At 40.5% G+C, this 11,087-nt stretch overlaps 2 protein-coding genes across 2 annotated transcripts; one reads left to right on the forward strand and one right to left on the reverse strand.

Annotated features, from left to right (window-relative positions):
- Positions 1 to 615: 615 nt before the first annotated feature.
- On the forward strand, positions 616 to 8,092 carry rbsn (rabenosyn, RAB effector). The gene is made up of 12 exons (XM_005801681.2): positions 616 to 736; positions 1,924 to 2,196; positions 2,837 to 2,971; positions 3,099 to 3,199; positions 3,293 to 3,338; positions 3,428 to 3,589; positions 3,669 to 3,931; positions 4,026 to 4,096; positions 4,574 to 4,660; positions 4,735 to 4,837; positions 5,403 to 5,507; positions 5,589 to 8,092. The coding sequence occupies exons 2-12, from the start codon at positions 2,034 to 2,036 to the stop codon at positions 6,675 to 6,677; spliced, it is 2,325 nt and encodes a 774-aa protein (XP_005801738.1). The 5' UTR covers positions 616 to 736; positions 1,924 to 2,033; the 3' UTR covers positions 6,678 to 8,092.
- Positions 8,029 to 10,643, reverse strand: mrps25 (mitochondrial ribosomal protein S25). The gene is made up of 4 exons (XM_005801682.3): positions 10,416 to 10,643; positions 10,152 to 10,258; positions 9,977 to 10,064; positions 8,029 to 9,619 (listed from the first exon to the last, which is right to left on the reverse strand). The coding sequence occupies exons 1-4, from the start codon at positions 10,547 to 10,549 to the stop codon at positions 9,430 to 9,432; spliced, it is 519 nt and encodes a 172-aa protein (XP_005801739.1). The 5' UTR covers positions 10,550 to 10,643; the 3' UTR covers positions 8,029 to 9,429.
- Positions 10,644 to 11,087: the final 444 nt, after the last annotated feature.

The following is an 11,087-nucleotide window of genomic DNA, read 5'->3' on the forward strand; positions in this document are numbered from 1 at the left end:
TTTACAAAAAAAAATTCCTACCTTTTTTATGCCTTAAGAAAAGAATTTTAAAAAATGGAAAAAAAAATTCTGACACAAAGGGTCATAATTCATGCATGAGAGGGTTAAAGCAGATCAGAAGCATTCCCTCCAAAATGGACTTCCCTTGAAAGCGTCCTCTGGGTCTTAAATTTCTGCAGACTCCACTCATCCTGAACATAATGCATTTATAGACTTTTCAGTAAGTTACTAAAACTTTAGCACCTCTCAAAATAAAAATCACAAATGCTTCAACAAACAAAACAATAAATACACAAAACAAATTTAAGCAAAAGGAGATTTAATATATATGTGTGTGTGTTTATATTTTAACTATCCTAATTCAGAGCCAAGTCAAATTCCTGCTGATAAAGCTGATTCTGATTCTTCTACAAGTTGAAGTATGATATCAGTTTATTCAAATGAATCCCACTTTGTTGCCCCCATCCGAAAGTAGTACTAAAACACACTTTTCTCTTTTTTTTTTTCTTTTGCGTTTCTTTTAGTCTAGATTAAGCTCAACTACTGAAATCGATTTTCGCGTTCCGGATCGTTTGTCCTTCTTCTCTTCCCTTAGCAACGGAAGGCTAATCACATGATCAGGTGGGGCTGCCGAGGCTGTTGGAGTCGAGCTGTGAAGAAAAATTCAACCTGTCAACAACACGTTCATTCTCGGACACATTTGTGATCATAAATGATCTCCCCCGGTGACTAACGGGTTAGTACGTGTTTATGTGCGAGTTGAAGTTGTTCGCTTTCGTGCCTCCAGCTGCGCTGTGGAAGAAACAAAAGCAAAGCAAAGGAATATTAGCCCTATTATGCTAACATTTTACTGCTGTCTTTATATGATGATGAACATTAAAGTTAGACGCAACGCCAGATTGAAAAGGGACAAATGGGTTGTTTTAAAAGTGACTGAGATACCCAGGTATTATGTTGCATTAGTACACGCTAAAAGATACTGTTATCGCGAGGGATGAATAGTGATGGGGAGATAGAGCTACATTTAGCTAGCTGATAGGTGAAAATACAATAAAAACTTCTGTCTTAAATACATGTATGCCTTTTTAAATTGGTGTCATTTTGAATAGAAGTTCATTTAAACTCTTAAACCTCATTCATGAAGCTGCTACTACATGATTTTACGGTTATACTTATCAGGAGACTTTAATTATGTTACATTTGAGACAGTTTTAAATCTGGACATTTTATTGTACTTTTATTTAGCAGAGGTGGGTAATTAGCTACGTTTACTTGATAAACCTTTTGGAAAAAGAAGTTTAATTGTAACTTGACACGTTCAATAAGATACAAAAGTACATACTGTATATTTTTTATATCTGCGGAGCTCAAGCAAACATAAACAGAAGAGAAGAACAGAGTACCAATACTTACAGAAATGTAAGAATAGCACTACTTCATCATATTTTTACTCAAGTAAAAGTAAAAAGTTATTCAAGAAATTACTCAAGTAAGAGTAAAAAAAGTGTTCTGTAAAAAGGTTACGTAAGTACTGAGTATCTGATCAGAACATCTGATTTCATATTTAAACATTATGTCATCAGACAGACAAGAATTATAAAATTCTGGTCTTTTAAAGGGGGGGATATTATGTAAAATTGACTTTTTACATGCTATGATATTATTCCTTCATCAAAAACATTCCTGGAGTGTTGCTTTGATTCTTTCATGCATGTTTGAGGAATCCCTGAATCTCATTTGGGGTGCCTAAAAACACTTGCCCTCGCAAAGCGCTGCCTATTTTCTCAAAATCTCAGACTGAACTTTTCAGGAAGTCAACACCTAATATTTTTCACCTGTAGGTGTTTCTGTTTGGCGCCTCAGTTTGCTTTGTTTCTCTGCAGCTTCTGGATTTTCTCCGCTAATGTCGTTCTCCTGCTTCAGGTGTTATGGAGCTAACTGAAGGTAGAGTACACACCCTGTGACATGTTGGCCCAAGCAGGATCATGGCACCTCGGACCTCCTCCTAAACGTCACAAGCTCCTACTGTCGTCATGGCCTCCAGCTATGCACCGCCGTTTGAGGGCACAGGTGAAGTAAAGGAGGGCTTTCTCTGCCCTCTGTGCCTGAAGGACCTCCAGTCTTTCTACCAACTCCAGGGCCACTATGAGGAGGAGCATTCAGGAGACGATCGGCATGTTCGAGGACAGCTCAAGAGTATGTACAATAGCAGAAAATCCTCCGAGTGGAACTGTATGAGTGAATGATTTGGATTGTTTTAAGCTGAATTTGGATCAATTTAGATTCCACATAATTGTGAATTATCAGAACCAGTTTACCTTCAGACAGATTATATGAACGAAAATGTAATTTATTGAAGCAAAGTAGTTGTTATATTAAAGCACAGCTATTGGTTCTATATGATTTTTCAGAAAAAGGAATCACTCTGGAAAGACTGGCGTAATATCATTAGAAGAATACACCTGTAGAAAAGATTTATTTTTGTAACAGCTTAAGTATTTTAGAAATGCTAATCTAATCCAAATTAGACAGAAAGATCTGTGAAAACAAAGAGCAATTCACGTGTTTTTATTCACAGTAAGATTTCTATAATAATCAGCCTGCGCTGTCATTTCATTATAGTTTCGGGTCAGTTTGAATTTCATTTATACTGATCTTGCTCTATTTTTCTCTGACAGCGATGCTTTTGAGTCCAGAATAATTTCAGTTGTTTTGTCTTTATTTTTGTTCTTTCTTTGCTGTTTTCTATACGACGAGGAGGTAAAAATGCTGAAATATGATCATTTCTGTCCCATTCAGATAGATTTTTTCTCCTTTCTTATTGTTATCTATTTAGATCTGGTTCAGAAGGCAAAGAAAGCCAAAGACAAACTGTTGAAGAGGGATGGAGACGACCGACCAGACACAGGCAGTTATGAGTCCTTCTACTACGGTGGGGTCGACCCATACATGTGGGAACCTCAGGAACTGGGTAATACTCTACTTCTGTAATATTTAATATATAAAAGTGCAAGTAAAGCGAAAAATAAAGGAACAATACACAATTGCTTCAATTTGTTATATTTATCAAGTTTTCCTGCTTACATTTTCCCACACAGGAGCAACTAGAAGTCACCTGGACCTGTTTAAGAAACACCGGGCAGCGCGCATTGATCATTATGTTATTGAAGTCAATAAGCTCATCATTAGACTGGAAAAGGTTTGCCCAATTAATATAGCAAATTGCATATTTTTCTTTTTGCTCTTTTCAATTTAATAATGCAACTATTAACCATACAAAATTATGTTTCAGTTGACGGCGTTTGACCGAGCCAACGCAGATGCTGCTAAAATTAGAGGTTTGTTTCTTTAATCCTCCAAAATGCTTTGGGCTTTCTGTCAGTCTGAACTTGTATAGCTAACAAAGGATTTTCCTCCCCTTCTGCAGCCATTGAGAAGTCCGTGGTGTCCTGGGTGAGTGACTCCGATGTCCCCTTCTGTCCCGATTGTGGAAACAAGTTCAACATCCGAAACAGACGCCACCATTGTCGGCTCTGTGGATCCATTATGTGCAGGAGGTGCATGGAGTTCGTTCCCCTGCCTTTGGCCCGTACGTAGCAACACTTTGAAAATCTGAAGTCATGTCTTGATTCTTTGATTTTGCTAATTTTCTTTACACATTTAAACAGAGAAGCTCATTAATGGCACTCGAGAAGCTCTGTGTGTGCCTGGAAGCCCCAGTCAGTCCCAGTCTCCACCAGCAGTGGGCGGAGGCAGTGGGATGGGCTCCAGGAGGGGCAGCATCACCAGCTTGAGCAGCGTAGCGTCCATTTTGGAAGAAAAGGATGATGAGAAGATCCGCTGCTGTCACCACTGCATGGACACTCTGCTGAAGAGGCAGCAGAAGTTAGAGGAGAAGGATCACATTCCAGATATAGTGAAACTTTATGAGGTAGGTGGAACGACTGATTCTCTTTTGAGTTCCTTCCTGTCATTCATTGTTTTCCTTCGAGGCTTCCTGCTCACAAGCCTTGTTTTCCCGTCAGAGGCTGAGAATGTGCATGGAGAAGGTGGAGGAAAAGGCTCCGGAGTATATTCGAATGGCTGAATCCCTCAAGTAAGCATTAATAAAATAAATGTATATGAAAGAAATGTAGTCTCACTGAATTCTCACCCTATGCAATTATTTGTGTATTTTTTCTTTTACTTTAAATTTTCCGGCAAAAATGTCGCCTGCGGAAATTCGTTAAAATTAATTATCAAATTCGTCTCAGTCAGAGGTGCAACTCTTAATCGCTACAGTAACCAGCTACCTGTTTGTCACATAATCAAAGTAGCATACGGTAATTTAATTGGATAAAAGCAGCTGGACTGATTGTTTTGGCTTGAGTCACTAAAAAAACACAGCATTTGAAGTCAAGTTTTTGATGGTGAATATCTGCAAACTAAATTGTTTCTGGTAAGTTTAAAGTACAAAAAAAAAATCACAAATTATGGCACAGGATAAACATTCTGTACCATTTACTTTTTCTTCCATACATTTGTGGCTTAATTTCATTCTGAAATGACGATGATCTACTTCCTTATTTCAAAGCGCCGGAGAAACCACATACAATCTGGACACTGCTGGAGGACTGAGGCTGGAAGTGCAGAAATACTACGAACTCATTGATGCTCTAAGGTCCGTGCTGTTTATGACAGAAGGTTTTACAGGTGAAGGAACTGAGAGATCAAATGGAATTATTTTCTTCTCAGTAAGAAGATTTTAACACTGGGGGTGAAAAGTGAGCCGCAGCCACACCCGAAGGCACTCCAGCTGCAGAAGATGATACGCTACACAGCCACGCTGTTTGTCCAGGTGATCTAGGGTGGATTCACACCAGCTGTTTAGTAAACATGTGCATTCATACATGTTTACCTAGAACATGGGAATGCACAGTTGAACTCTGATGCGCCTACAAACATAGGTCTCTCTTCGGTTGAAGTGAACTCTGGTGCGGTTCAGATGCATATGCGAATGCCAAATGGAACCTTTTCCAAATGGAAAAGCAGGAAGCAAAGTACAGTACAGGGCATTCTGGGTAAATGTAACCTAAATAAACTTGCGTGTCTTGCTTTAGCGGGAGAATTGGCTTGTGGTTTTACCGATGACAAAAGAGAAATCCTAAAAGCTCAATTTTTGTTTACATTTCGTGAAGAAGGAAGTTCTTGCTTCACTTTCTTTAGAGGTTTCCTTCAGTGTTTTTTGGTGCAGACCCACCAAAGGCAAGGGGGGGGGGACAGATTTTTCAAAGGTTTTGGTTTGTTTGTTTGTTTTGGTCCCTAATTAAACAGTCTACCAGACTATCGCCATAGTGAAGACTCTTTATGAATTGAAAACATTCATTCATTTTCATTTTATCTTTTGGTTGTTGTTTTTCCAGGAGAAGCTTTTGGGGCTGATGTCTTTACCCACTAAGGACAAATATGAAGAGCTGAAAGAGAAGAGGAAACAGGACCAAGAGAGACGACTCCAACAAGAGAGACAGGTAAGATTCTCCATCCACACCTTTATTTTCTTTCTCTGGGATAACAAGTCGCTAAATATTAAATATCTCCCTGGACAACAGGCGGCCCAGGAGAGTCTGAAAAGGAGGCAGGAGTATGAGAAAAACCGCCCACCGGCCAATGGAGAGCTGCCACAGGCCTCCAGAGCCCCTCGCATGACCAAGGCTGGCGGGTGGCTGCCCTCTGCTGACTCTGCCCTCGCTCACAGCGAGCTGGAAGATCCCCTCTTGCAGCAGATTGAAAACATCCAGTCATTCCTCCGTCAGGCGCGTGAAGCTCAACGGACAGATGAGGTCGCCATGTTGGAGGAGAACCTGCGTCAGCTGCAGGATGAATACGACCAGCAGCAAACCAGCATGGCCATCGCTCTCTCCCAAAAATTGGCGCAGGAGGAGAGCTTGCAGCAAGGGGAGCTGCAGCGCCTGGAGGCTCGGGAAAGGGAGGGAAGGGAGCAGTGGGGCTCCACTTTTGTCTCTACGCAGCCGTCCATCACCTGGGAGCCGTCTCTGGATATCAACCCAGCAGGAGATCACCAGGTGGAGTCGGGGGTGGAAACTACGGCAGAGATCCCGACTCTGAAAGCCGAGGCCAGTCCATCAGCCGTCAAAGCCCTCTCCTCGCTCACACCTCTAGAGGATTCTCCTCCAAGACTAAGGAGTTTAGGGGGGCACATAACCCCGCCTAGTGGTGAAGGACAGAGCAGCACCTCCCTTAACCCTTTCGAAGAGGAGGACTCCACTCCCATTGAGGAGGATCCATCCAATCCCTTCTTCGAGGACATCAAGAAGGAAGTTTCCAACGGGAAGAAGGAATACAACCCCTTTGATGAAGATGCAGACAGAGAGGACCAACAGGCTGAAACTGCATCAAGCAACCCGTTTGAGGGGGACAGCGCAGGTAACCCCTTTATGGACGCTGCTGGGAACTCGCCCGAGGTCTCCACCAACCCATTTGACGGGGACGTCGACAACGAAGCTCTGCCCGATGTGGACATGATAGAGGAAGAGCTTCTGCTCCAGCAGATTGACAACATCAGGGCGTACATCTTCGATGCCAAACTCAGCGGGCGGCTCGACGAGGTTGAGCTCTTGTCGGAGAATCTCAAAGAGCTACAGCACACTCTGCAGGAGCAGAAGAAGAAGAGGCACTAACACACTCTGGCTCCAATCACCTGCTATTTACCAAGTTGTGCTAGGCTCACACACCTTAGGAATGGTCAACCCAGGTTACTGCAGTTTGGATGAAGTCTGATCCATCACACATTAATTGAATGTGTACCTAGATTTACAGTCCTTAATTTTCTAACATCTTCTTAGATCATTTAAAGTTGCATAGGGCTGAGCTCAAACCCATGCATGAGCTTAAAGCACAGAGTAAAAATTAATTTGTACAGGCACACTTACGAAGTTGTAACATTGCAAAAACGAACAAAGGAAGACAGCAGAATGTTATTTGAATGAATTGGATGATGTGGTTTAGTTCTTCAGTTGAAGGTGTGAACAAAGTCCAAAAGTTTTAACTCTGCTCTGTGCATTTCTATCAGGGCAAAGAACAACACTGGGAGTGGAGGGTTAACTTTTAGGTCTGCAACTGTAAACATCTTAAAATTAAAATAACTTCTATAGCAGCAAATTAACTAATTGTTGATGTAAAACTATAGGTTTGTATAAAGAGTTAAAGGTGCATTACATAATAAAGTCATTTTTACATGTACATGCTAAGAAATTTAAGCTTAGAACTGTTTTTTTTCCCTACAATAACAGTGACAGAAATACTTGGACATTAATGCACTAATGATTTTTTTCTGTTAATCTAAACTTCAACTTTGTCTGAAAGTTTTGATCAAATGAATTAGATAAACTGTTTTTTATGCACTTCGCTTTGAGAAAAAAAAAATCATTTGTGATTCCACCAAAAGCCAACAGACAAAAAAAAATTCATGTGCTACTGTGACCGACAGGGTGAGGTGTTGTTTTGTTTTGTTTACGGTGAGCCTCGTGTGGCTCTTTGATGTTGACCTCGTGGCTGGACTCGTCTTCCCGTTCTCCTGGTGCATGTTATTATCGCTTTCAATCTTCAATCCAGAGTTTATCTGAACAGCTCACTCGTCCTGTGTGAACTTAACACAACACTGTTTAGCAAGGAACACTGTAGACAGCCGTTAATGAAGCGTAGGATGCTCAAATCTGTGCATCTAGAAATGATGATTATAGAAAACTTAAAGACACTTGTTAGATGTATGCTAACACTACATGAATGCCAGCAGTATTATGATCCAGAGCTGCTATGTTTGCTCCAACTTGAATTTGTTGTTGTGCTTTCCGTCATTGTTTCCATTTTCTTCGAGTTTATCTGCTAATCTGTAACATCTGCAGATAGTCAGGAAACTGAGGCAGAGATATTTTTTGTGACATTGTGAATTCCTTACATGTATGTAAGCAGTTGATTTAGTTTTGAGGTAATTGCAACATCCCTGCATTAAAACAAGGAACTGCACAATGATTCACAGCCATCACTTTAATAAGAGGAAGTTTCTTCAACACAAATAAATTCATCTGTAACAATATTTTGTGATGTTTTTTGTTCCTAACTTTGTTTCTAATCTCCTGGCAGGTATAAAAAATTTACATATGTAATTAATTGGAATTACATATGTAGGAGTTTTAAAATAGGTTTCAACATGAAACTGGTATAGACCCACACACACATACACAACCCAACTTGTGTGTTTTAAACCTGCAATAACACAAGATTCATTCTCTTAAAACATAAATTGTTTACAAGCAATAAAAATCGAGAAATATTAAAGCTAACCCAACCATGGGGATTCCAGTTGAAATGACCATTCAGTAAATAGACATCCTCCACGTTGCTGGAAAGTTGGGTGGAAGGTAAAAGTGTAGTAGAAGAACTTACACAGGAATAATTAAAGCCTTGAGAGAATTGTGATGTAAAGGAAATTCCAGAGTTGGGGAGATTGGAAAGGTGTGAAGTTCAGCTGGAGTCAGAGTCAGAGGTACATCTGTCTTTGTGAAGTCACATCTGTACCAGAGAAATTGAGAAGACTGAGACTGAGAGTGGTATAAACTCCTCTTTAAACTTAAATTAAAAATCAAAGTCTAGAGAACAGATGGAGAGGCACAGAGTATCAAGTTGCCTGAGGTTCAGTGTGAAATTTCCAAACTTGGTGATGATTTCAGAATCATGTTGGTCCTTTGTGCTTTTTCTAGTCCAAAAACTAGAAAGTACCAGGAGATATTGCAAAGCTTCGTGCTTCCCTCTGCTGACGAGCTTTATGGAGACTCTGCAGGAACGTTTAGAAACACCAGAACCAACAATGCAGACCAGCTGAAGGCCTATACTGTAATTTGACACAAACTATATCAGCGTGTAGCGAACTTATTTGAATTAACGAAATAATTTATCTTATATTATCCTAATTTACAAAGATGCACTTGTGTCAGCCACATTATGACTAGATTAGATTAGATTGAAGGAGTTCTCTTAGAGCAGTGGAAAAATAACTGACATCAATTAGTACAACAGAATAGCAAATGGGGGTTTCTTTGTTTCGAGGAATGGTATCATTTTGGCAGGATGAGTCAATATGGATTATGCATGTTTTACACCATCACTTACATGCACGACACTGAGAATTTTTGAGTGTAAAACTTTATCCCAGCTGTAACTCAAGCATACATGAATTTCACATAGACGAGACATTGAGAGTTGGATGTTAACATCTGCATTGATGAATGTTGAAAGTCTGGGTGAAAATGGTGGAGCAGACCATCATGTGTCAGTGCGATCCTGCAGCTTCTGGCTGGAGCATATGTCCTTTAATATAGCCATCACAGCCAGATAAATGTCAAGAGGAGATGAAAAAGTGAGCTGCTCGGCCTCTCAGTCCTGTGTCTCTGCCATCTTGGCTCTGTATTTGCCCGTCATCTCCTTTGGCAGCGGAGTAGTGCTGGGACACGGCACTTGGCCCTCCACCTCACATATGCACTCCCTCAGACAGTACTTCTTTGGGCCGAAGTTGGCAGGGTGGGACGCCTGCATCTTGGCTTGAGCTTCCGCATGCAGCACTTCACTAGAGAGAAGAGAGCAGAACAGCTGCATTAACAGCCTGCCTCAATATGAGTTGGCTTTTTTGTCATGTCAGCTGAATATTAGCTTTTATCAAGGCTGATAAATTGAGTGACATGTGCTCTTGTCTTTCCCATCTTAAAAAGTAAAGACAAACATAAGATTATCACCCACTTCTCCAAAGCTCTCACGTGAGCCATCTTAAATCTTCCCTTTAATATTAGGCTACTGTAATAAAATATACATTTATATGAAGCCTTTCATCTCATCTTCAGCGCTTGTCCACATCTGTAAATAAATACAAACTCATAGCAATTGCATTGAACACCTTTGAGTTCCATAAAACACCATCCATACTTACTCTGATTTACCCAGAATCTTCTTAACATGCTGTGAAATTAGCTTGTAGTCCTTTCCCTCCACGTCCACCAGGACTTGTTCACCATCATCTAAACAGAGACGGAGACAACCTCAAAGTTAAGACAGCATCTAAAGCAATCCTTCGCCGAGGATTGTGTGAGAAATCACACACACACCCAGGTAAAACTTCAGGAAGGGAGATGGCGTCATATTCTTGAACATCATTATTTGGACCCACGGGTTCTTGTACTGAATCTGCGGGATGTTGAAGAACACAAACTTCCTGGAAGATATAAAATTTAAAAAAACAAACATCTTAAAACTATGCAGGAACTGATATAAACTGTAATACTCTTGATGGATTTAACTATACGTGACCACTGCAGTGTAACGTGGCTGTAAACCTAGTGCTTGTGTGTTGCTAAGCCGTTAGCTCTGACCTTGCTCCTTCGCTCAGCTCTCCATGCGTGTTGTAATTCACCGTCATGATCTTCACCCTCGTCTTAAAAATGATGTCGCCCTTCTGGAGATACTCCAGCGTCCTTCTGATCGGATACCTCCCTTTCATAGGCATGTTTACCTATGTACAAATCAATCTTACTTGGAAGTCACACAAGTGCACATACGCGGTGCGTGACGCAATTTGATGACGTTTCGCTACGTCGGGTAAACACCACCAGCTTGACGGTACTTGTAGTTTTAATAAATTCGCAGTTACGTTATTTACATCACTTATTTTCTCCCCTTTCTCCTGATTGTCACCTATTTTGCATCACTGTTCCAACGCACTCGAATCAAAATGCTAAATTGCCTCCTTAGCATATCAGCAGGTTTTGCACAAGTGTATTTGAAAAGGCAAGAATCTAAAGGTTGCAGGATGGTGGCATATGACTTAAGTTGCAGACTTCTGGCTTATGGAAACTTTTGCCAAATTATTCATATTTCTGGAACTTTCAATTAATACATTTTGCTGCAAACTTCAACATAGCAACTGCCATTTTCTGTGGCTGCCAAACACAAAATAAATGTGTGGTTTTAAGGGTTGTTTTTTTTTTTTACACAAAATCCTGACAAAAACCCCTTTACTCTTATATCTCTAAATAAAACCCGAT

Source organism: Xiphophorus maculatus, chromosome 1 (assembly GCF_002775205.1).
Source record: "Xiphophorus maculatus strain JP 163 A chromosome 1, X_maculatus-5.0-male, whole genome shotgun sequence".
Classification (NCBI taxonomy): domain Eukaryota; kingdom Metazoa; phylum Chordata; class Actinopteri; order Cyprinodontiformes; family Poeciliidae; genus Xiphophorus; species Xiphophorus maculatus.